General features: G+C 44.1%; 8 protein-coding genes across 8 annotated transcripts; 4 read left to right on the top strand and 4 right to left on the bottom strand.

Annotated features, from left to right (window-relative positions):
• Window positions 1–1314: 1314 nt before the first annotated feature.
• EAF02_010195 (uncharacterized protein) lies at window positions 1315–2009 on the bottom strand (the record flags this gene model as incomplete). The annotated part of the gene is made up of 3 exons (XM_038906243.1): window positions 1315–1558; window positions 1656–1857; window positions 1925–2009. 3 exons carry the CDS (start codon window positions 2007–2009, stop codon window positions 1315–1317), a joined length of 531 nt encoding a protein of 176 aa, XP_038753970.1.
• Window positions 2010–2225: 216 nt separating this feature from the next.
• Window positions 2226–3818, bottom strand: EAF02_010196 (uncharacterized protein; the record flags this gene model as incomplete). Its single annotated transcript, XM_038906244.1, has 1 exon — window positions 2226–3818. The coding sequence occupies one exon, from the start codon at window positions 3816–3818 to the stop codon at window positions 2226–2228; it is 1593 nt and encodes a 530-aa protein (XP_038753971.1).
• Window positions 3819–4909: 1091 nt separating this feature from the next.
• EAF02_010197 (uncharacterized protein) lies at window positions 4910–5569 on the bottom strand (the record flags this gene model as incomplete). The annotated part of the gene is made up of 2 exons (XM_038906245.1): window positions 4910–5269; window positions 5348–5569. The coding sequence occupies 2 exons, from the start codon at window positions 5567–5569 to the stop codon at window positions 4910–4912; spliced, it is 582 nt and encodes a 193-aa protein (XP_038753972.1).
• Window positions 5570–7066: 1497 nt separating this feature from the next.
• EAF02_010198 (uncharacterized protein) lies at window positions 7067–10580 on the top strand. The gene is made up of 2 exons (XM_038906246.1): window positions 7067–8712; window positions 8767–10580. The coding sequence occupies exons 1-2, from the start codon at window positions 8292–8294 to the stop codon at window positions 10281–10283; spliced, it is 1938 nt and encodes a 645-aa protein (XP_038753973.1). The 5' UTR covers window positions 7067–8291; the 3' UTR covers window positions 10284–10580.
• Window positions 10581–10970: 390 nt separating this feature from the next.
• Window positions 10971–14167, bottom strand: EAF02_010199 (uncharacterized protein; the record flags this gene model as incomplete). Its single annotated transcript, XM_038906247.1, has 5 exons — window positions 10971–11418; window positions 11509–11992; window positions 12044–13429; window positions 13546–13620; window positions 14008–14167. The coding sequence occupies 5 exons, from the start codon at window positions 14165–14167 to the stop codon at window positions 10971–10973; spliced, it is 2553 nt and encodes an 850-aa protein (XP_038753974.1).
• A 1475-nt stretch (window positions 14168–15642) lies between these two features.
• Window positions 15643–16578, top strand: EAF02_010200 (uncharacterized protein; the record flags this gene model as incomplete). The annotated part of the gene is made up of 2 exons (XM_038906248.1): window positions 15643–16153; window positions 16244–16578. The coding sequence occupies 2 exons, from the start codon at window positions 15643–15645 to the stop codon at window positions 16576–16578; spliced, it is 846 nt and encodes a 281-aa protein (XP_038753975.1).
• Window positions 16579–18027: 1449 nt separating this feature from the next.
• On the top strand, window positions 18028–18492 carry EAF02_010201 (uncharacterized protein; the record flags this gene model as incomplete). Its single annotated transcript, XM_038906249.1, has 1 exon — window positions 18028–18492. The coding sequence occupies one exon, from the start codon at window positions 18028–18030 to the stop codon at window positions 18490–18492; it is 465 nt and encodes a 154-aa protein (XP_038753976.1).
• Window positions 18493–21918: 3426 nt separating this feature from the next.
• On the top strand, window positions 21919–23818 carry EAF02_010202 (uncharacterized protein). Its single transcript, XM_038906250.1, has 3 exons — window positions 21919–22830; window positions 22884–23077; window positions 23130–23818. The coding sequence occupies exons 1-3, from the start codon at window positions 22093–22095 to the stop codon at window positions 23554–23556; spliced, it is 1359 nt and encodes a 452-aa protein (XP_038753977.1). The 5' UTR covers window positions 21919–22092; the 3' UTR covers window positions 23557–23818.
• Window positions 23819–24446: the final 628 nt, after the last annotated feature.

The following is a 24446-nucleotide window of genomic DNA, read 5'->3' on the forward strand; positions in this document are numbered from 1 at the left end:
GTTTTGTGCGAGCTAGCACCCGCATTATTTAGGCCGTTGGGCGTGGGAGTGGAAGCGGGAGTGGAGGGGGGGGATAGGTATATATAGGGAAGTCCCTTTTGATCTCTTTGCCCTCTTTTAAGACTCTATGATTGTCCCCCTGTCTTGTGGCGATTTGATTATTCATAACTTCCTATAAGGCATTTTTGTATCGATAATCAACAGTAGTTGATTGTGATCGAATAGAATATAGTAGGATAAGGGTCTCGCTCATATCGAATAATAGGAAACTTCCAATTTGATTCTCTATATAAGAGCTCGTCCAATCTGCTCCTTTCTCAAATTGATTTCGGAAATTCGGATAGCTTATTCCTTCCTCGGTTTGATTGAAGTATCCATTTCCAATTGTTTACCTAGCCTAATAACTCCTTTCGATCGTAATTAATCTATCCCAATTTGTTTTTCTTTTTGATTTGTATTTTCCTCTTTTTGCTTTGATTGAAGGGTTTTATATCGTTGAATAGATACTTATAAACTAAATAATATCTCGAATTCCATTTATAGTCCTTGGAATCTAATATTTCTAACAATTATTTCATTATCTTGCTAGTTCAACCACTTTCAACTATTCTTCATAATATATATCCAGATTGAATCTAGAAATAGCCCAGGGTCTACCTAAACAATACCATAGATAAACATCGAGTTGTAATAGAGTGACAACTTAAGCGGTTTTCTTTTATTCGTATACTAATATCTTCTGTTCAATTCGAGGTGAGATCAAAGTGGATCATCCCTAACAGGAAGTTAGACTTGGATGTTTGTCTGTGTGATTTTTATATATTTGCTCTATTGCATATAGTTATAAGTTGATAAACATACAATTTAGACTTTTAGGAGTTTTGGACGTTTGAGAGCCAAGGCATCAAAATGATGTTCATAATTTCCTCTTACTTTTTATATCTACTAATAGCAACAAGTTGTTACTACAGTAGTATTATATCAAAATCGTCATGAACTTATCGTATCCGAATAATCTCTGCGGATGCTCTCATCCGTCATGATCGCCTCAATTCAGCCATATATCGGATACATGAATATGCCACCTCCCGCACCCAACTAGCGGAACAAGGCATCAAGTATCTGCCAGAACCCATTCCATAACTATCACAACCATCAATATATCCTCCGCTTCCTGCTGTGACTGGTATGATGATAACGTCATGTATCTTGAATGTATCTTGTATCTAGTTTCCAGTATCTGAATAAGCAACTCGGGATGTCATGAGAGGCATTCAAACATTAGAAGTCTTCACCATCACGATTCTACTTCCTCTATTTACCCACAGTTCTCTCATCTTCATCAATTCTTAATTTCCCATCTTCGCCAATACCCATACTGTATAGTTTAACCCTTGAAATGATCCGTGCGTCTCTCTCCTCTCTTTCGAGTGAAGCTAGTCCATCAAGAATTCTCAATAAGTTCGAATCGTCCACCTCGCCAGTTGGGTCTAGATACTCTAGCCTTGCTGCAATTGTACAAGGCTTTTTGGGAAGACTCTTGACACCATGACGAGATCTAAGGAGGAGTAGAACAACACCAATAATCATGAGCGAAAGTATAGCCATGGCGAGATAAAAACAGATTAGGAGCACTAAGCGTGTCTCCGTTTTACCGTATGGTATATTTGCTAGGGTTGTCGGTAGAAACTCTGAGAGGATCGAACAGAATGAAATCCAAGAGACGAGATAATGTTTTCTTCCTATGGAAGGAATGAGGGCTGAATAGGGACTCATATGCACGGGAGCTAAGATGGGACTTCTGAGGCTTGGCGTTGCCGCGAAGGAGCTGATGATAAGGATCAATCTTACGGAAATCTATGTTCTAGTCAGTCACCACCGTCTTTCTTCGATACATCAGTTGCTGTTAAATTCGGGGACTAACCATCGTCAACACGCGACCACAGAAGATTGGTTCCCGTTCCCAGAGCCGTCATAAAGAATCGAACTCCGAAGCCTTTTGAATTCATGAATCGATTGAATCCGGTATCCGCATCTGTTTGGTAGTACACAGCTACTACTCCAAGAATGCCGCACAATAAGCAAAGCATGCAAATGTGAAGTAGTCGAGCCCTGATTCCTTTCAGCACTTTGGATAGTGATGTCTTCTTGGAATCATCTCGTCTCTTGGACCTTAAGAGAGTTGAGTCTTGTGTCGTACTGGCCATCTCCCCTTCTGCTGTCATTTAAAACGTATATCCCTGAGTGGAGATGCGAATATCCTCTTCTTCTAATTTTGTCTCGCTATCGTTTATTGCCTGTATTGAAAGGGGAGTCTTGCGACGTATGACTGCTAGCCCAGCTAAGCTTAATGGCTCACTATTTACACCACTATCTCGGCGTAGTCCTGCAAATATCAAGAAGAGTGTAAATATTGCAATGGAACCTAGTAATCCTTTGAGAAGTCGTGCAAAACTAGGATATATTCCCCAGCTGTCGCAGGTGGCAAGACCAGTTCCTACGCAATAATTACTTTCAACTACTATCATGACTTGCGAAGCAAGAGGTGCGACTGCAAGCATCATGACTGAGATCAGACTTGTTATGAACATTGTAAGGTGTATCCGGGATAAAGATTTGAAAGGGAGAATGAATATCGATGGACTCTCGTAATCTATGTGTATGGCTTCAGACACTGTGGAATGCGAGAATGGCCTTAGTTGATACAAGGGTTCCATATATCGGACTGTGTTTTCCAGAATGCGCCATGGAATCGCATAAAACATAGCCAATAAAAGGGGTAAAAATGAAGCTGTGAGATATTGTCGATAAGTGATCTGATCTGGTGCAGTAACTGCACCGTTGCTATGATACAAGAAAGTTCCACTTGAATTGGCACTCGTCGCTACTGGTCTGTCGACAGTAGTACTAGAGCTAGTGTGAAAGATGGTAATTTCATAGACACTTTTGAACGTTGATACAATGACTAACATACTTGAGTCGTTCCTAGCCGTCCCAGTAGGTACGGAGGTGGGATTACCTGTCGTTGGCTCATTCTGAGACCCATTGCTTGTTGAAGGTGCTATTCGTATTGGGGACGACGACGTGATGATCGGTTCAACCAATGTCCTGTCTGAATTATTAGAAGTTGATGTAAATATGATTACTTCGATAGTGGTGCTGTCCGAAACTTTTATGGAGGTAAATGGGACTTTATCCACTGCGGTATCTTCATTGCTAGGTGATGATCCCTTACCTGCGGTGGTAGGATTTAGAATAAAGATAGGTACTTTAATAGGAGGTTGAAAACCCGTGATTTTTGACACATATTCACTAGTCAGAAGCATCACAATTGGCACCGGTATGTTTGTTGTCGCCTTGGCAGTCAAATATGTAGACGCGGCAGTGTTAAAGATTGTTTGAGTGGTAGACTTTGTAGATGAAGTCATTGGAGTTGTAGCTAAAGAAGGGGATGCTGCAGAGCCCACTGGAGTAGAAGGGCTTATCTCATTGGGAAGACTTGCTTCTCCAGCCCTTTTTTGATGTTTATCTGCATTTCTCTCATTCAGCTTCGAGCGAGTAATATTGACAAGTTCTTCAGCAGTAGACCCAAACCCTGAGTGTTGTGTAATCACATGGCAGGAATATTCGAGCAATGCGATGAGCAGTAATGTGGCTACCAGCAGGATTATGAGAGTCGCCGTTCTTGTTGCGAGAGGCCTGTAGTATTTAATCTTGCCGGATAACGCTAGAAAAGTTAATTTTAAACAAAATATGATTGAAACGCGTGGGACTATCAAAATATTGCACATACGATGACTCTTCTTGAAAGGACGCATTATTGACACCATAAAATCCAGAAAAACACCTCTGATGAATATTTGTATCAGGTAGTAGCTGCGTAGACTTCACAAACATCTCTTGATCAGAATAGATTGGAAAGTCATTGGATCAACTTACGGCTGCCTTCAATGAATGGGAAAAATCATATCTTCACCTTCTTGAGATGAGGCTCATAATAAGAGGGCCGCTGAAATCCTGAATACAGAATCTTAGAAGCATAATTTGAAACACTTCTAGATCCTTGGGGCCTGCATAACTTTGATCCCATATTTCAAAAATGATAGGCTTCAACTTGTAGCTTGGCTACATGGTCTAAGTTCAGAAAAGGGGGCGCGTCTCGCACGGCAGAACATGATTATTACTCGTCAGCTTTAAGATATTTCGAGTTCCTGGATACTCAGCTCAGCTGAGTCAGCCAAGTTAAATTTAAGAAATCTCCCCTGCACCGCCCCCACGGCAAGAGGCTTCCGCACATCTATTGATGGGGGTGTAATGTTACAATGCACCAGTATAATAATTGTGATTGGATCAGAACATAATGTGTTCGCTTGAGGGGAGATTCTGTGGACTTGGCATGCTCAGGAATGAGTGATAGGGGCCAGATCTCGACTCTAGTCGAGACAGAAATATGTCTATGCAATTTATTGGGGCCGGCTCCTACTTGATAATTCCAGAAAGAGTCATGAGAAAATCGCATGGATGTAGTGTACAGAATGCAAATTAGAGAGTTCTGACATAAAGCTTGGTTTCCCGGCTCGCAAATGGAGAAGAATTACACGAGAAGTCTACCACGACACGACAGCCGAAGCTGCTGCAGTCACCCTTCGAAAATCTTCGCTCAAAAGAATTAATGAAGACAATCAAGGGAAGTAGCACCTAAGATGATAGAACTCGATTTAAAACTTATATTTCCAGAACTAACGCTTGCCCAAGAGTGAAACCGCCTCTGGGTTAACAATACCCCCAAATGCTGTTGATACACAGAGAATTTTCCTTCTCGAATGAAAAAAAGTCATTCCTATCAAAAGCTCAGCTGCCCTATAGCCTAGATCTCACTACTTCATCGTTTTTACTCGACATCCAGGAATTAAACAAATGCCCTCTTGATCTCCACCTTGACACATTCTGCATGTGGATCTCCAACTCCATGATACCAAACCAAAATGGGATAACTATTGATGGAGAAAGGAGAATATCCACCGCAGATGTACCATCGCTGCTCTCTATGGTCTTTGAGGTGCAAGCGATCGTGGTGGAAGACAAAGATACCTTCCGTGTCGTCAGGATGTGCAAACAAAGGATGGGCAAAATCATGCGTATAGCGATTAAACTCCATTTTTGCCGACTGGGAAAGAAACTTATCCGTATCATATGGCAAGTTGTAGACTAGGGATCCTGAGGGCTGATGGGGGCCGAGGGGAGCGGAGACGTTGAAGTAGAAGGTAGTCTGAAAATTCTTATCAGTACGTCACTCATATAAATTCAGGAATTGATGTGAATTCAGACACAAGGATTGACAACATACCGGAGAGTTTTCCCCATGACGAGCATGACACTTGGGGAAAGCACAAAGTGCGGTTTGAGCAGCTCCAGTGTGACAACCGTGTATATAAGAGCCATCTAAATACTTGTTCTCAGAAACAACGGACAGCGTGAATGGCGCAGATTGAATTGGACTAGGAGAGGGAGAAAAAAGTGCAGCAATAGGTGCAAGAGCACTGAGAATGTGTTGTTTGATTTGAACCATTGTTGTAATCGTAATAGTTGGGATGAATGTTTTATAATTGAATGTTGGAATCTGAATTGTGTATGAATATTGTAATGTATGAGTTGTATGATTGAGAACGAAGATGAGAGATGAATTGTGGACCTTTATACTCATTTACGAGACCTCTTCTCCCACGCAACTTCCTAAACCCCCAATCACTGTGAAAGCAACCATAGGCATCGGCGACTCTTGATTCGTACCTTCTGTTTAATTGATATTTTGGAATCAACAATAATACTGAGCTTAGGAAAAAGAACAATTCACCAACCTACAGACTTTCCAATTTACTCTGTTTGTCCTCTGTAGTGACTTCCCAAATAATTATTTCAGATTGGGAAGAGAGAAATTGAGAGAGTAGGCGCGTACAATGTGATCCAAGTGTTGGATAGACTCTGATTTCAATTTGTGAATACTTGAAACACCTCACTTCCTGTTTCTAGCCGATCTCACTCCAAGAACAGAAGTGCTAACGCGTCGGGTACAGAGGAAAGCTCTTCAGATGTGCATATCATAGCTTTATTTTGATCTAACCGACTAGGCTATGACCAAAGACACTTGTCCAGGTGTGCAGGCACCTCAACGCATTTTTGTTAGATCACAACACGACAAGATATTGTGCACTCTTGCGAATTGCAGGAGCTTGCAAGTAAATATGCAATGAGACTTTTCTAATGTCTGAGCGAGTCCCGACAAACTGGGAAAGTACGGTTGAGGAGTGAACGGACTGATCAATAGAGGATTGTTGCCAAACTATTCGAACCTTCCTCCAGAAAGAAGCTTCATTGCGAAGAGACAGAAGCAAGGAAAAATCAGACATTTCGCGACTTCCCATCTTAATTAGTCACGCATAGCGACCCAGACTTCTGGATACTGCAATTAAGCAGTGAGCAGATGAAGAGCGACCAGACTCGGTGTGTCAAAGCTATAAGATTGTCCAGGTATAATGTCCCTCACACCACTCCAACCATACAGCAATTGGAAAGAGCCAGCACTCCTCGTATTGTATGAGAACCGATTCCTTAAACATAATATTGTTCGAATGAAATGTGGATGTAGTATGAATTTGGAAGATGCTATTCATGAGGCAGAGTGAGAGATGGCTGCCTTCATCTCTGATCTTTCTTTTGGATTATCCATAACAAACATCGTGTGGCATTTGGTCGACATCTCCATTTCTTGCCAGAACACGAGCGGTGCTTAGGTTCTTGGTGCAGTTTTCAGTATAAATTTTCAATAATAATGTTAAATAACGAAGAGAGCTATTATCTACTTCTTATTACTATTATAGGTATGATCTGTGCGATGGAGCTACATGGTCCTTTATCAGGTGGATGACTAATCTCAATATGTACTAAACCACTGAACGCATATTGTGATGCAACCAACTCTGTCATCTATTGATTTGGGGGCTGAACAGCGACCATTTTTGGACCTACGCCGCTTTCTCGCATGAAGAAGATTCATTTCCACCAATTGAGATGTCGGAAAAAGAAAATTTGTATCTGAAGCATTGCATAGATACTTGCAGCTGACAAGCGACAGCTTCGGTCATGATTGCCCATTTGAGAATTCATGCTGGCAGCCAAGTTGGTGCGACAAGCATTTTCTGTGTGCAGTTCGTGCTTGTCAATTATATAGTTCAAGGAGAACCAAATTCCTGTCTGTGTCTTTGTACTTTGCATTTAGACAACGCGAGTGCAGAGTGGAGAAACTCTTTGGTATCACATTCATATCGCAGTCATCCTTATCTCAGCTTCTCTTCCTTCGCGGGGTTCTGACCAACACGACAGTGTACGTACATATCTTACATTTACTGCTGCTCTTTTCCGGGCCACACCACCAGCCACGTCCGATGACAATTTGTTGAGTCCTTTCTCATAGGTAGTCCTGCATACACGATCAGCACCACCTTCACTTCTACTGGCTAATTGCATCAATGTATCTTCTACTCATCTTCGATTCCTTCCGCCCCTAGTCACTCTGATTTGTTGGAACTGCCTCGACACCCAATACTGTGTGGCAGAAACACCCAATCAGATAGGGATACTACTACCAATCATCAGCCCATGCTTGTCATCGATCCCAAAATGGAAACCTGGGAGGCTGAGATAAGTGCTATGGAGCCTCAGCGGGACAATCTTCTCACTTTGCCAAATGCCCATCTGTGACTAAATGCATTTCTCAGTAAGAATTTTGTCGGTCTTTTGATATTTTTGATATTTTTCTCATTCAAATATCGTTGTTTATGTTCCTGCATCACGTTTTACCGAACGTGGAATTTTCGAAGTGAGGTCCGTAAGAGGCGCCCTTTGCGATATATACCCTTGTTTTTGTTCTACTGGGATTTACAGCGTGGGAAATAGAGATCGTTCACTCATTATACCGCGGTATTTCTGCGACCAGAAGGGCACAGTCGCTTGATCTAAATTTCGAAGACCTTCTTTCGTTGATACAATCAGACTTCATGACATTATAGTACAGACCCCGCTGTTCGAAAGTGCAAATCTCGCGGGCCGATACCAACTTTCATGCTGCAGCTTCAGGTCTCACAGCACCAAATAGTTTGGACAGAAAGATCGGCAGACGTTAGATGCTTGTGTTGCACAATTGCGCTCGCGATAGCAAGAAGCATTTGCAGGATAATATCTAACGAAAGACGAACAATTCGCATTAGTAAAGTCAAAACACATATCGCGAAACAATGGCAAATCAAATGGATAATAAATTCGACAATCAATACCCCGAGGGCATTCAACAATGTGCAAACAACAAAGATGGGCATTGCTACCCCGCTAATAAAGTTTGCGATGGAGAATCCTGCTCGGCAACTACCACAACCCAAGTTACAATGACGACGAAGTTTCCAAAATTATCACACCCGGGCATCGTAAAGAGAAAATTGGGTTCGAATCATTGGGATAAAATACACGAGGCGATTCAAGGGCGAAAACGGGATGCATCAGAATGTCCGAGCTATTATCAATTATGCCCTAAATCGATGAATGGAGGATGCTGTCCAAACAACAGATCTTGCGGTACAAGTAGTTGTTATCTCACCAGCGCAGCTCCTGCTTCGGCTTGTGGAGTGTCAGGATATACAGCTTGTGGAATTGATGCCGGAGGTAAGTTCTTATCACATGCCAAATTATATCGCAAATTATCTGATAGGGAAACAGGTGGATGTTGTCCAACTGGCTACTCATGCGCAATTGACGGATGTAGCGCTTCTCCCGGTGTTTCGTATAGCCAAACTTGTGGAGTCAATTCATATTTATGTCCGGCTTCATTGAACTACGGTTGTTGTAAGAATGGTATGGGCTGTGGGTTGAGTGATTGTTATTCCACGGCAGTAACGACTTTCACATTGACCGAGACCTTGACCACGACGGACAGCAATTCGCACACACAGACTATTACATCCACATTAGTTACAGCCTCTACTCCAGCGTCACCATCAGTCCCGGCGAATACATCAAAAGCTTCGGCCGTCCCAAAACTCACACCCACGGCTACCGCAATACCAAAAGCCGAAGCAACAAATGGGAGTACACCAACAAGCAGCGGTCTTACGAAACCGGAAATTGGTGGCATCATAGGTGGCGCAGCTTTCATTCTCCTCGTGATTCTGATCGCCGCTTTCTGTATCTTAAGGCGCCTCAAGAAGGCCACAAAGGCATTCAAGGAAGCAAAAACACGCAGTGAATCTAATGTCCCTCGATCACATAGACATCGTCCTTCATACCCATCACCATCCGATATGAGTTCAATATCAACCGATCCTCTGCAAATGACTAGTTCAGAAGCGTCGCGTAGCGTCCGAAATTACTCTCACCCAACAACTGAACGATTTTCATCTGACCGACACGACGGTCCTGAAGTCGTAACCCCACCTTCCTTTAACCCATACTCCCCCTTTTCCCCGCACGCCTATCCTGGTAACCGCGCCCAAACTCAAGGTCGCGGATACTACCCAGTAGCCACCTCGGATTCTGCTTATTCTCAGACATCGTCGGGCCGTCGTAATCCCTCTGTTGAATCCACCCCTCCTCTTCAACAACCACAATCCTATTTCGACATCCCCCCACACCAACAATCCGAACTCCCTGATTTCAGGAACCAGAATTTGCGCCACGGTCATGATGTAAGTCCAATCCGTCGGCCAAGCCAACATGGAAGAAATTGGAGCAATGCCAGCGATGTCAGCGCATCATCATCTAGTCCCCTCGTCGAACTAGATGCCGGAGATGATGGCGAATTGAAATTTTCACTTGGGAAAGCTTGGAAAGTTTTGGGATTAGGAAGTTGGAAGGGAAAGGTTTCTGCAAATAGAAAACCGGAAAACCTGTCCCTCAAAGACTCTCCAACTACTACTCTCGATCGGGATCTCAAAACCGTCCTTTCAAATGTGCCGGAGGAAGCGGGCAGTTTCATGAATGCGACAGAGGCAGAACAAGAGGTGGATGATGATGAGATTAGGGCTCAGAGACCTAGAAGTAGTGATACGGGGAGAGAATCCCGTACTTCCAGACCGAGGAGCGGTCTTAGTAACGCGGAGTTGAGGGAAGCGAGTATTCGGAATGTGGTAAGAGCGAAACCGAGTAAACCAAAGGAAATCATGATTCGAAATTCGGGAGGTGCGGAGGCGAGTGGGAGTAGGAATGCGAATGGCAAGGCTGATGAGGCGGGGTTTTAGGAGTTTTTTTTATCTGAGGGCTGGGGATGGGGGTGGAGGTATATATATCATTGTTTGGGTGTGGTTTAATGGGATAGGTGATAGGCTTTGCATGTGGTTATGCATGCAAAGCGGGGGTTTATAGGTGTAATAATAAGGAATCTTGGAATACCACGGAATTTCATAGTGTTGGGATAGAGTTTATTTCCTTGCCTCGCAGGAGATATTCGGATGTCTTTGGAATGCAAATACGGATGGATGGATGGATTTAGTGTAATTACCTTATCCCATGAATACATAGTCATGCACACCGCATCGGACATTTACAACTAAGATCTCAAAAATCTGAGTGAAATATCGGTTGTAGGTAGTAGGAAAGTTCTGTATATTGATTTAGGGGGTCGATTTAGATGTCGGTTGGTTTTGGAACGAAACACCTCGAGTGTTTCACACTGTTGGATTAGATTAGATCTGATTAAATCGAAAGATTTCGACGTCTAACTACGTAGTTTACCTGTTATAAAAATCGAACTGAAAAACACACTTGCTACTCAAATGGTGTTTTATTTTCTTTTCTGTATGTGAGTCTCTGCCACTCTAACCACATCAGTACTTTATTTCTACCCATATACTTCCAACGTATCAAGAAACAACACATTGAGCCATCCCCCCAGCTCTCCCAAATCCCAAATCCCCAAGCTCCTACTTCTACTCCTCATCAGAACTAAGCACAATCCCCTCTCCCCTAACCCACCCATCCCTCCTCTCCAGCTGTCTCCTCACACTCTCAAACAACCTCCTTGCAAAAATTGGAGGCACCGCATTACCCACCTGTTTCTTAATTTCCAGTCCGTAAAACACGTGTTTGAGCGGAAATCCCTGTAGCGCAGCGAGTTCTCGATTCGTCATTCCGCGAGTGCCGTTTGGGAGACCGACGCCGGCGCCGCTGGTGAGAATCGCCCGGCAGATGACGCTGCCGTCCCAGGGGGTGTAGGCTGCGCGGTGGAGTCTTTCGCTCGAGGGATCGTGGTTGGGGGCGTTGCGGGGGATGGTGGAGAGAACTTTGTTGGGGGTGAGGTAGGGTTTTTGGGAGGGGTGGAGGTGCTGCGGGTCGTGGTAGGTGTATTGGGGCATGTGGGGAAGGGGTTCTCCAGGACTGTGGGGGAAGTTAGGGTTATGCATGTTGTGAATATGTTGTAAAGTAAGAAAAGACAATAAAGGGATAAGAAACTAAGGGAAAACATACCAAGATGCAAGAATAATCAATCTAGACCTACGACTCGGCGTCCCATATCCCTGAAAGCTCACCACTTTCCACGAAACATCAAAACCCAGATTCGTAAAACAGGCGATGAGCCCATTAAAAGCATCTTTGTGTTTCGGATGCAGGATCCCAAAAGTTTGTTCTAGAGTTACGATTCTCGGTCTGGCTTTTTCAGTTGCAGCCATAACGCCGAAGAGAGCCGCGTAGTTCATTTCGTCGTTGCGTCCTGGACACGTGTGGATTGGCGAGAAGACTTGACAGGGAGGAGAGAGGTGGAGGATGTCGACCCAGAGTTTCTTGCGCGGATCAGGGAGAGCGGCGAATTCATTGACAGGCAAGAGATGGAATTTTGCATCGGGAAAATTCTTTTGCCATGTCTCGCCTGCGTGTGGATTGAAATCGAAGCCCCATTTCACTTTGAGACCGGCTGCTATAGCACCACGGGTCATACCTCCTGCTCCGCAGTCTGAGCGCTTTTGTTAGATGAGTCTAAAAATGTCAAGGGATTTGAACTCACATCCATCGCCGTATGTGTATTGAGAGCTGAAATTGAATCCATTTCTTTCGTTGTCGAGATTTCCCGAGCCGCCCAAAATAGTTTCTCCTCTCCACCCCCTCTTTTTCTCATCTGGATCGATATAATAACCTTCTGTGCACTCTTTTTTCTGCAGAGATCTCAAAATTCCCGATTCTCTGGGTCTATCGACAAGTGCACCTTTCCTTACTCTCGCTTCTGCATTCGGATATCTAGCCACAAACGCGATTCTAGCCACCAATACCATCTCCTCCTCTATATATTTTAGTATCTCATTCTCTTCTTTACTTCGAATCTCCACCGGAATGTCATCTTTATTGTATCTACATTCCGGCAGAAGTCTATTAGTACAAATCAAGCGGCGGATCTTCAGAACATCATCCGCTCGAATCGTATGTACAGATTGTTCCCATACATCTCGTTTGTCGTCCCTATCAACCTCATGAATAAATGCAAGCTCATTTCTCTTCTTTCCTGCAACACCACCAAGCATTCGATCTCGAGTACGCACGAGCTTCCACCCTCTGATCGAAATCTCATCACTTGCGAGATTCTTGACGATTGATTTGATTTTCAGGAAAGTTCCGTTCTTCAGCTCTACTGTTTTCTCGGGTCTGAGAAGACTAGATTTCCATGCTAGTGATTGAATTTCTATATTGGGAGGTACGATCTCAGGATTTCTGTCGGCAAGAAAAGCACGTTGAAAGTTACTTTGAGCCCCAGCACGTTGCTCAATGCCAAAGATATCCTCCTCAAGTTCACTTTCTTTCTCATATTCGTCTAGATCAATGACTTCGACTCCGGGAGGTATTTGAAAAGCAGGGAAGTCTTCTTCATCGTCGATATTAATGATTTCCTTCGGAGCTGCGATGATAGGGTCCTGGCGAGGGGTATTGGTTTCAGCGCGAGCAGTTTTGGACTGATTTGAAATTGGAGATACAACCTCGGGATTGATTCGGTGAGTACGAAGGCTATTTAATGGGATTCTCTGGCCGAGCGAAGCAGCGTGCGGAGTGTTGCAGGACTGAAGAGGTCTAGAACTCATGTGACAAGCACTACGAAACGATGAGAGTGGAGTCCCATTGTGGCGCTTGGAAGCATTAAAGATCTCCAGATTCGTGAAAGATAGCTCACTTTCCTCCAAAGACCGCTTTTTGGCTGGTGTTGCAGGTGTTATAGGCGTGTCAGATGTCTCGGGTGATATGGAGAGAGATTTGAAAGAAGGCTGCGTATCGAGTACTGTGGAATCTGTTGATATGGGATTCGACCATGTTTCTGGCTCTGGCGAGCTTTCTCTCAGAGTACACGAGGATGCATCCGATAAAGCTGGTGAGCATGGCCTGGTCTTAGATGCGTATCTAGAGGAGACTTTTGATGATAACATTAGCTAGGTGCTCTCTTTATTGACAGACAAAACTGCACACTTTCAGGTTTCGGCTCCTAGATCGGAGGCGGCTGTCAAGTAATGAGAGAGAAACTCTTACCATTGCCAATTCCGAAAGACACATCTACGCCTTCTTCAACGTAGATCGCTCTGTTTGAGGCATCCATCGTTTGCTCTTGATAATAAGATAATTCAATCAGCTAACTTCAATTATTGAAGACGTTTGGGGTGAGTTGACGAGAGACATTGAGAGTTGAGGAATTGAATCAAGGGTCTAGGAAGCTGAGAACTTGCCCCAGGAAGATTTTCTCTGGACAAGCTTAGAGGGTAGTAGCCTTGCCAGATACAATTCTAGAAGATGAAAAGGGGTGAAGGTAGATTTTTAAGGTGAATTGAAAGATTTATTGCTGAATTCACAGAATGCTCTGAAGTGTTTTGTATACAACAGGTAGTAATGGCGCCGTCATGGTTACAGTATAATATGCATATATACCCAGAAAGTACTAACAATATCGTATAAGGCCGGTTGGATTTTCACTTGAAAGCCCGCGATTTTATAAACTCGGAAAGGACACTCTAATAAACCTATGAAAGGATTCCGACTCACCACGAGTACCATTCCCAATATCAACACCACAATAATCTCTTCTGTCGTTCTCTCTGACTTGTTCTTGCTCGTGACCTTGAGCAAATTTCTTCTTATCAATATCGCTCCCCCTCATCCCGAGATCCTTCCAAATTTGAAGAAAGCCTCGACAAAACCTCGCAATCTGAAGAGGCTGGATATGAACAGACTCTGGATCTGAACTGGCGAAAAAGGATGACTGCCTCCTTCGTATGACTCCAAGTCTACCCGAAACTAGCTGCCTTCCTTTACCTCTACCTCGATGATAACCAATCTCTTCGCAGGGAATTAGTACATTACGACGTCACGAGAAGAATTCCAAGCTTTTGACCATAAGATTGGAAGAGGAAGAAGGCTTGATTGAAGGTTGCCGCCTCAATATGCCACAAGGCAAACCCCGACCCCTCTAACACTTTTCTTTTTCCGAAAAAAGAAAAGAAAGGAAAGAAAGTACATTGATGATATCAGATTACCTTACCCTTTGGACAATGATACTTGAAGAGCTGCCATCCTCGACCCAACGCGAGGTTGGCCACAACCATTCTATCAACAGCCAAATTTCAGGAGAACTGAAAATACGGAGTGAAAGGAGAGGAAGATTGTGCAATGAATAACCAATCATTTTACTGCCGGCAATACATCTATGTATATGTATATAGATATCCTTCTCGACCTTCTCACCCCTTGAGATTCAGGAACACAAAATCAAGGAACGAAAAGCTACATATGTCAGCCACGGCATGGGTCCCTTGTATCATCATATGTGGCATGCAAGAATAGAATATTTGAACTCATCATCCAGACAGATGGATATTGTTCACAACCCCCACTATCGAATGTTGTACATATTGTACTTTGCTCCCTTACTGACCTCCCTTTTTAATTACATAAGACTTGGTTGATTGATTACTACCAGGTCCATTGTACGGAGTATGCGCCCGGTTCTTTCAACTCTTTATGAAAATCATTACTTTTCCAACTCAATCTGAGCTGCCTGATGAGAGTGGCTTGGCAAGTCGAAAGGATGGTTATCCAGACAAGTGTGTATTTGGTGGGGACCTTGAAACTGCACAGCTTTCAATGTTCAAAACACTGCCTCGTTGTCGTGTACTTCCGAGTCATTCTCTGAGTCTGGTCGCGTTGATTTAAGGGGGAAAGGATTATAAAATCAGAGGAGTAGTCCTCGATCCTCGAATTTCGACTCTCCATCTCAAGCTCCCCCCATCATCCTGATCAATACTTGTTCCTCAACTCGTAATCAGTCCTAAACGATAAATCTTTCACTCACAATCAGCCATATTCAAATCCCATTCATTACCCCAAACTTCAACCTACTTTTGCAATGAGAGAAAAGATTAGTCGGGCTTGGACAAAACTTCTTATATCTCTCAAACGCGTGAATTGTGCTTGCTAAAAGTGCCAAAGAGCTTGGGGATATTTCACGTGACGATCGCTGCTTTCCGAAGAATGTTAAGGTTTTGAGCTCAAGCTTTCTAGACCCCACCCCCACATCCTTAGGATACCTACCTACACACCTCCTGACTCACGATCTGCGATCGATCAACAAGCAAGATGTCACACGCAAGAATTGAAGAGGTCGAGGATAGCGACAATGAATATGGCGCCAGCGATCCATCAGAAGGCGATATCTCAGATGTGGCCTCGGATTTCTCAGACCGCGATATTATCAAGAAGAGGACAGCGGCACCACCAGCTACAAAACGCGCACCACCTAATGCCCAATCTTCTCTAATGAATCCTGCAAATATACCATTTTCTGGCTCTCAAATTTCCACCGGCGCAGATGGCACACAGTTTCGCTCAACGGAAGACAGCTCCAAGTACAAAGATTTTCAATGCATCTATCCAATATATTTTGATGCGACCAGAAGCCGAGCAGAAGGTAGAAGAGTCGGTATGGTGCTAGCTGTCAAGAATCCAGTCGCCCGAGAAATTGTTGCTGCATGCTCTAGACTTAGAATCGAAACACTATTTGAGCCAGTTAAGACTCATCCTAAGGATTGGGCAAATCCAGGTCGAGTTAAGGTCAATATTAGAGGGGGAAATACAGCTATTAGGAACAGTACGTTTTTGTTTACGTTTTTTTTTAAAGAGACTCTAGGGCACTTTGCGAGGCATTACATTAGCATAACTAACACTTGATAAATTACAGAGCACCACCTCTACACATTGATCGCGAAACATCTGAAGGAAAACCCGACCACAGAACGAACAGCCATGCAACCTCAGCTTGCTGGCATACCACCACCTGATCCTAGCAAACCATTACCCAGACCTGCAGTACCCAAAGGATGGAAGATGGGAGAAATATTGCCATACTATAGTGCAGCATTATCTGGTGGTGGCATTAGTGAGAACCTGTTCAAGGATATGTTGGCTGAAATGGGAGGACAAATGCCTGGAATGGCTGGAATGATGGATGGACCATCAAGCAGCACGGCGTCGGAACCAAAGAAGAAGGATAAGAAGAAGAAGATCAAGGGCTGAAGCGTCTCACCTCGTTACGGGGAATGGCATCTAGCAAAATAAATTGAGGTTAAAGCGCAAGAGCTTTTGTTCTCTCACAACACAAGAGCAATCTGGGCTCGCATCCGCAAGGGAAGCCTTTTGGTAGCAAAGGTAGCCATGGAGCAGGAGCCATTATATATCCGCCTCACGACCGGATCATAGTCAATTTTAATTCATCCTGTTGTTCATAAGCTTTCGTGTATGATGTATATATTGCCAACCAAGCAGTGCTATCGTACCATTAAGTTTTAGTATCTCTATGGAATTAACGTCCCCAATCCCCCTTTTTTTTACATCTCATCTTCGCAAAATCCAAGCCCTACCATACTACTCCGAAAATACGACATCTCTCATACCATCCTATCTCACCAACTCATACTTCTCTCTCACCCTCAAGATGGTTCATTCACTGTCTGTATTCACTATACAATATTTCGTGCTGGGGTAATCTGAAAGCTCCAGCTATAAACAAAACTTAAAAACGAAGAAAGTGTAAACAAACCATTTCTACCAACACTCAATAGCCACAAATCCTCAACTAATTGCTTGAACCCGCAGAGATATTTATCGCATCCTGGAGCTGGGAATTTGTCTACTATTAGATTGATGTGATATTTTCTTTGCAATTGCAAACTGTCAGAGGCAGGAAGCTAATCCAGGTGCGCAATGAAATATATCAGTGAACGTGATGTTTGAGGGAAATAAACTCAAGCAGGAGGAATGTGAGGTTGTGAGATAGCAGCAAAGCAGCTGACTCTGGCTAATGCGATTACTTGAGGGCAGATGCGACGAAAGACCTGCATGCGCTCGAGCTTCAGACAGAATATTGTGTACGACCCCTCCATACAACTCGCAATGGCAAGACTCGACGCAGACAATTCTTAAACTACAATTCAGATGAAAAAATACAAGGAGGTGACAGGGCGGAACAAACAGATAGTCTGACACAAAAGAGAGGACGCCCGAACAGTGCATAAAAAGAGTTGTAGAAAGAACCTGGAAGCCTGCAACTGTCGGCAGAACAACATTTGCAGATTTAGGATTCACCTCTCACAGCATTCACTGCGGTGATCAATCTTACCTATGCGATCCTACTTTCTGAGACGAAAACAAACATGCAGCAATAGAATCGAGGTCAACAACCCAACTCTTAAAAACGTCCCGGTCTCCCACTTTACCATTTCTCTTTCTAGCCCTCCTAAACTTGAGATTCTCTATAAGAAGACTATACAGAACAGCCTCAGCCTTTAAAATTTACACTTTTCGCAAAATTCAGAATCCTTCATAATGCGACAGTCTGGTAGGGGCTCTTGGTGCGCAAAAACAAAACTCGCACAACTCCTTCCTCCTATATTAAATGAGGCATGTTTGGCTACTGGCCTAAATCTATGCTTCTCTTAGTCTCCTGCAAACACTCTGCTAACGTTTATGAACCGCCGCCGCAGATACCATCCCATATTTTCCGTCCACGCACATCGAGCCCCGCGCGCGCCGGCAGACGAAAGTTTACAAAAGTTCCAATTTTGGTCCAATCATTCCCACAAATGGGGCAAACTCTTTGGCACACTCGTGGCACCTCGTATGAATACCTTTATACCCGTCAACGCGTTCAAATCTGAGACAGGGCGCCGGGGCGCAAGATCAAGAGTGCAGATCGGCCTTCAAAGTCTCCGCAGACGTTACATGACCACTGCAAAGACCCCAAACTGGCAACAACTAATCCTTGACCCCATAGGACCTTCCTGCTACCGTTTCATCGTCGTCGCTGGCACATTGCGACTTAAATCGCGTGAAGAGCAAAAACGTCGAAAACGCCCCGATGCGCCACGCAACAACGAAGCGGCCAAACCCCCCGAAACTTTACTCCTACACTGTTCCAAACGTCCTCTATAACCTCCAACTTTAAAAAAGTTACAATTCCAATAATTGCGAAAGTTACCATTTTTTGTATGGGGCTCAAATTTGACCACAGACGTGCAACAGATCGGTAGAACCCCGGAATGGTCATTTCACGTGATAAACGTGACCTGGAAGATTGATAATACTGCCGAGCCTCGGCATATCTGTCAAACAATGACGTAAGAATTTGACGCGGTCCCCAATGCGGCTCTCGTCTTATATAAATTTGAGACATCCCATGTTATCGAATTAATTTTTGTAAACAAAACAAGCCAATGGAAGTGCTCATTTTGGGGACAGGCGCGCGACGGAAAGGCATTTTCCGCGCTAAGAGGTATTCACTGGTCGATCACCCAGCAACGGCTTGACTACGTATTTGCATGGAAGTGAGGTTTGATATGATCTATCTATGCATCCATCATACTTTTAAAACATTGTAACTTTTTGTATATGAAGAACGTAATGTCAGCATATGAAGCACCACCTCACCTGGTAGATAGAGTGTTTGTTAAATTATTGGTAGGACCAGAGGAATTTACTACTGGGAGTTGTAGATATGCAACAAAGCTTCTCTTACTCTGAATGGTATTCACTTTCAGGTTCCTCAATAGAAGACTTATTTTTAACTAGATGAATGTTGAACCATAGCCAATGCGAGTACAGTTCTTAAAGATTCTTATGTGAAGGAATTAAAATCAGTGCATGAAGTTGCGGTTGTTGAGATCCGATGGTAGTAGCTCGAATAAATGAAGCGTATCAAGTGGAATTGTGGATGCGCAACCAAAGGTTTCCTGTACTGAGCGGTGTTGACTTGTAAGCTTTCTAGTCCATAGTTGAGCGCCGACGTAACCAGATTAGATGAATATAAAATTATACGTATCTGAACATTCTATTTGAAGTCAAAAGCTGGCGCATCAAGTCCTCCTATGAGGAAATTCACACACAAAAACCCCAGGCCAAAAGACCGCATAAACTAAAAATTCAGACGTGCAACCAAACTCCAACCCTCCCAAGTGAAGAGTGAATCAAGTGAAAGTGATCCCTCCCACCTCTCATCCCATCCCTCGCTCAGCAAATCCCTTCCCGGGACAAAAGACACCGAGCAAAATTCGCCCACGCCGTCCGCAAATTCCCGCTCGCAAGTTCACCACCAAAAAGTAAGAAAAACGCAAACGTCGACACCACCACCAATCCTTAGCGTATTTCGATTCTGATAGTTTTCCCAAACTCGCGCAATTGAGAGCTTTCGAAAGGTGTAAAAATTTCGTCGTGTCGAAAAAAAGCCCCATATTTGGAAGCACCCACAGACGTGCAACAAAACGCTTTGTCGGGCAAAAATATCACGTGGAAGAGGGAAATGGAGCGTTGTGATTGGTTGGAAATTTTGACAAAATCATTCATTTGGGGATTTGGGGAAAACGGCTCGTGGGATGTGGATAAAATTTGGAGGATATGTTATTGAAGTATGTGAGAGCATTATATGAAAGTTTGGTAAACTTCTAAGATCAGGTTTGGGAGATATTTTGAGGGGCAGGTTGGGGGGCTTCCTAACTTCGTCGAGATTTGGCGAAATGTGCATCGTGCGATTTGCTTCGACCGCACAAGAGGTTCCGAGCGCAGGATTGTTTTCAAATTCTGGGAGATGATTGAGAGGGTATTTGTAAATCATCTGCTAAAGTTTGGTACGTTTCTAAGATTGGGTTCTGGAAGTACCTGGGTTTGGGTGGTAGTCTCGTTTTCGTCGGCTGGATTTGAGAGAATGTCGCATGCCACTTTCTTCTTCGCCCAAACACAAAATTACAAGTTTCGAAGGAGATCGACAAACTGCGAAGAATTACAAAGGAGATATATGCGGGAATTTGGGGAGATGTCTGTTAGAAGGAAATTTATGAGATGGAAGGAAAATACGAAGAAATGATGGTTTTGGGTACAGAGGCGCACGCGGTATTCTTGTCGCAGGTTTGTCGCAGAGCTGTTGAAGGATCGAATACTCTTACGAATATCATTTCGAATATGTTTACGAGACATTTACACATCACGAGAATCAATACTGGTACACAAAAGGAGGGAAGGATATAAGGTGCGACAATGAAAACCCATCTATCAATCTGAACCTGTGCCAGTGGGTCGGGCACTTGGTATATGGACGACGGCATTAACGATCATACATGAGGGCATCGACTTGGCAATAAAAGTTGTTCAATATACAAGTGGGATTGGAAACCCCATTACAGCTGTATTTCAGTGTAAGAATGGATTGGTCGCACGTGTGTACTTGGAAAGAAGCATTGAGGGTGGCATCGATGAATACAAGGTTCAAAGGCGGGTTGTTTTAGAGCGGCTCAATTATACTGAGCTAGACTCAGAGGCTAATGTCATTGAATGGGTTTCAGATTAGCAAGTTCTCATACTGTCAGAAAGTATGCAACGCCGAAGCTAGATGCACATACCACAAGATGGTAAAGCACAATAGTACTAAATTGGATCTCTGAGCAGCGGGTTCGCATACTTTCGGGCATGCGCAGCACGAGTAACCGTGGCGCGGGTGGTACTCGAGCTAATTCGAACACGCGGGAAATCGAAAGTAACAGTGGATGGGTGAGTGGCACGGCATGGCTGTCTAGAATTGGATATTCAGGGTAGGATCGGTCAACAAATGGTTATCTTCTACACCTACGAAGAACTTTAAAGCAATTGGGCGTGTACGAAAGATTGATCGGTTCAAGACAGTGAGGACGAAGCTAGCAGATACTAGATTGAGCGCTTTAATCGGGCTTGACTCCAATGGAAAATGGTAGGCCAACAAGTGAAGGCAGGTTGCAGAACAAATTCTAGACGCAATGTGAGGCAGTTCAAAAAGTAGAGCTTTACAAGTCAAACTTCTTCGGAATTGTACAAGAGGAGGAATCTGGGTAAGTGATGTATCAAATTGTCCTGATTGAGTTATAGATCTATACGGGCGGTGCAGAGTTCATGGAACAATTCTGGTAGACCAACTAGATGCTCCCTTTGGCAGACCAGATACCACAGGCCATCCATATCCTCCATCTTCCCTCTTACAACCCAAAATCATGAGAACATCTCGATGGTATGCTCAAATATCTGATCAGAATATCGTAAAGTCTGGAACAATAAGTATTGTATTGAGCTCTCAAAACGAACAGACTTTGTTATGCCTCATATTTTGTACTTAGAAGAGGCATCTAAGGACCATTCTCTTGTTATAAGAGTCATTCGCATAGTTTTGTATCTCAATATCAAAATTCATCCCAAGGTCGAAAGATGCTTGGACGTTGTTCATTTGCACACTCACGTGACATTAACAAAAAGTGGTCAGGCACATGGACAACAAACAAACAAAGAAATGAGCCAGCACCAAACCGAGGATGTAGAAACTGACAGGGCTAAAACTCAGGTCAAACGCAGCATAAGCCTCCCAGCCTCTCCAATCTCCCTCGGGATTTGTTGATCAATGCTTCATCTCCACAATTGGATGAGCAGCACACTTCGAGTTTTTATGAATTAATGATTTACGATTTATTACTATTTCTGGGGATTTAATCAATGGAGAATGAGATGCGATTTCAATCCTAAATGTCATCCCCATACGATCGTAGAGGCGCACAGGCGCGTCGAGGAAATATCTCTTACTGGTTACCACTAGCTTTCACCGTTACTGCAGCCGCAGTGGGTGTGGTAGCATGGATATGGAGCACACGAAGTGATGAAGACGACGACGACGACGACGATGAGAATCGACCTCTTCAACCTCCAAGACCAGAATATGGTGAAAGAAATCCCGACGGCAGTTTTCGAACAGGTCCTCCTTCGTACGCAGGCGATATGCGACCGGGGGAAGCTTCATTCGGCACAACGGATCAACAACCATCACACCCTTCACGCTCTGAAGAATCCCAAGGTTACATAGCTCAAATGTCAGGCGCATTACAAAGAACACCTAGTCCGCAGCAATTTATCAATAGTGCAAGTAGAAGTCTTGCGGCAGGAGCCGCTGCTGTAGGTGGTGTTGTGGGAAGTGCTCTCTCCTCAATCCGAGAGGAAGACAAGCATGGTTTCGACGATCATAGAACATGGCAGGAGGAATCAGTTATACGAAGAAACGCCGCTCCAAGTCCACCCATCACTACAACTACAGCGCCGGCCCCAGTCTCAGGGCCAATCGAACTACGCTCTGAAAGCGCTGCAGGAGTTTCCGCAGCACCTCGAACACCAGTCAGTAACGGGAAAAGGAAGACGGTCGCTATCGTAGTGTCTGCAGAATCACACGATGATGACACTGCTTCCGAAGCGGGCTATCATCATGAATATGCGGTTTGTTAATGTGGTTCTGTTGATTCGCCAATAATTACTAATTGCTTCTGTAGTCAATCCTCTCTCATCTTCCTCGCAAAACCGACTTCTCTAAGATACGACTATTTGTTTTAATATATGCACCAGGATTAACCGAGCATCCACTAGACGCTGCTGGTGGAAGACCGGGTGGATCTCTCAGTTCCTCGTTTTCGAACATCAGCCCTGGAGATGTTCATACCCCCGGGGAAGAAAGTGATAGACAGTTGTAAGCATGTATTTTTTCAATTGTGAAGGTCGCCAACTAACAGATGTAAAAGAACTCCGATGTTTCCCCCAAGGCCCTCGGCTCCACTTGCGTTCGGTCCAATCTACAACGAAGCATTAGGGTTGGTGGAAAAAGAGACTATGGTCCTACCATTCACCACTCCAACTGGCCACGTTCATATCCTCCGACATCTCGCACCTGAATTCATATACCTACAAGAATCCCTCGCAGGTGAAAACGGATCGGTTATCAACCATCTACAAAGTTGGTTTAGAGAAGACGTAGTTCTGATCGTAGGCGCCGATGGAGGCCATGGTGGACTTGCAGATAGCGAATCCGAAGCGGAGAGTCAAGTTTCAAGAAAAAGAGAACAATGGTGGGAGAGAGAAGATAGAGTTGGTCTTGGAAGAGGCGTGGTTGTCATAGAGGGCAATCGCATCGGAGACTTTTGGGCTAGAAAGGTTCTTGGAGTGGAATAGGCAGGCAAGCGAATGGGCAGATATGGGGCGTCTTTTTCTTTTTCTTATATACCTAGTACCTTTGATCTATATTAGGGGTTTTTGGATGAATGATTGATACCGGGTTGGGAGCGTTGAGGTCACAGGATGTTTCTCATGATCTGACTCGCGAATTTTATGTATGATGGATATCTTCTTATTGAATGCACAAAATCATGATTCTGTTGGTTACATACCTGGGTACATAGGTATTTGATGAACATGATCCTCGTTCTTGATCCAGTGACTGGTACTTCCAAGTTTGATTGCTGTTGGTTATTTGTGTTACATCACGGCACCGTATCTAGGCAACCGCCCCATTCCAGCTGACTCACTCCGGACTCACACCCCCAATCCAGCCATGTTTGCATCATTTGCAGCAATCATCCTCCCCAAACAACCTCCCCCAAAAATACTATATAAAGCCTCTCCCACGCCCGCACTCCAACTTTTCTCTCCTCATCGATTTAGCATCTCTTTGAATTTTGCTTAGATCAAGTGTAGTATCTGTTCTATCCATGTTTAACTATGTGGATCCTTTCGTCAGAAAGGCTTTTAGTTTGCAGAATTTTTTGTCGTGTCTGTTGCGAACATCTGCTTGTCAGGTGGGAATGATGGAGGTGTCCCCGGTATTACACTGCTTCTGGGTGATGCTGATGAGTGAGTGAGTGAGATGATGATGATGATGACTTTTCGTTGCCTGGGACCTGGCGTTGCTGGGGGGTGAGGAAGAGTTGGGGGTGGAGGGGAGGAGAGGGTTGGGGAGAGGTTAGGGATAGGGGGTGAATTGTGGAGGGTCAATGGAGTCGGTTGGGTTGGGGAGTAGAGAGAGTAAGGAGAGATGGTCAAGATTTAACGATTGATCAGATTGA

This window comes from Botrytis sinoallii, assembly GCF_014898435.1.
Source record: "Botrytis sinoallii strain Bc 23 chromosome Unknown BSIN_024, whole genome shotgun sequence".
In the NCBI taxonomy this organism is placed as follows: Eukaryota; Fungi; Ascomycota; class Leotiomycetes; order Helotiales; family Sclerotiniaceae; genus Botrytis; species Botrytis sinoallii.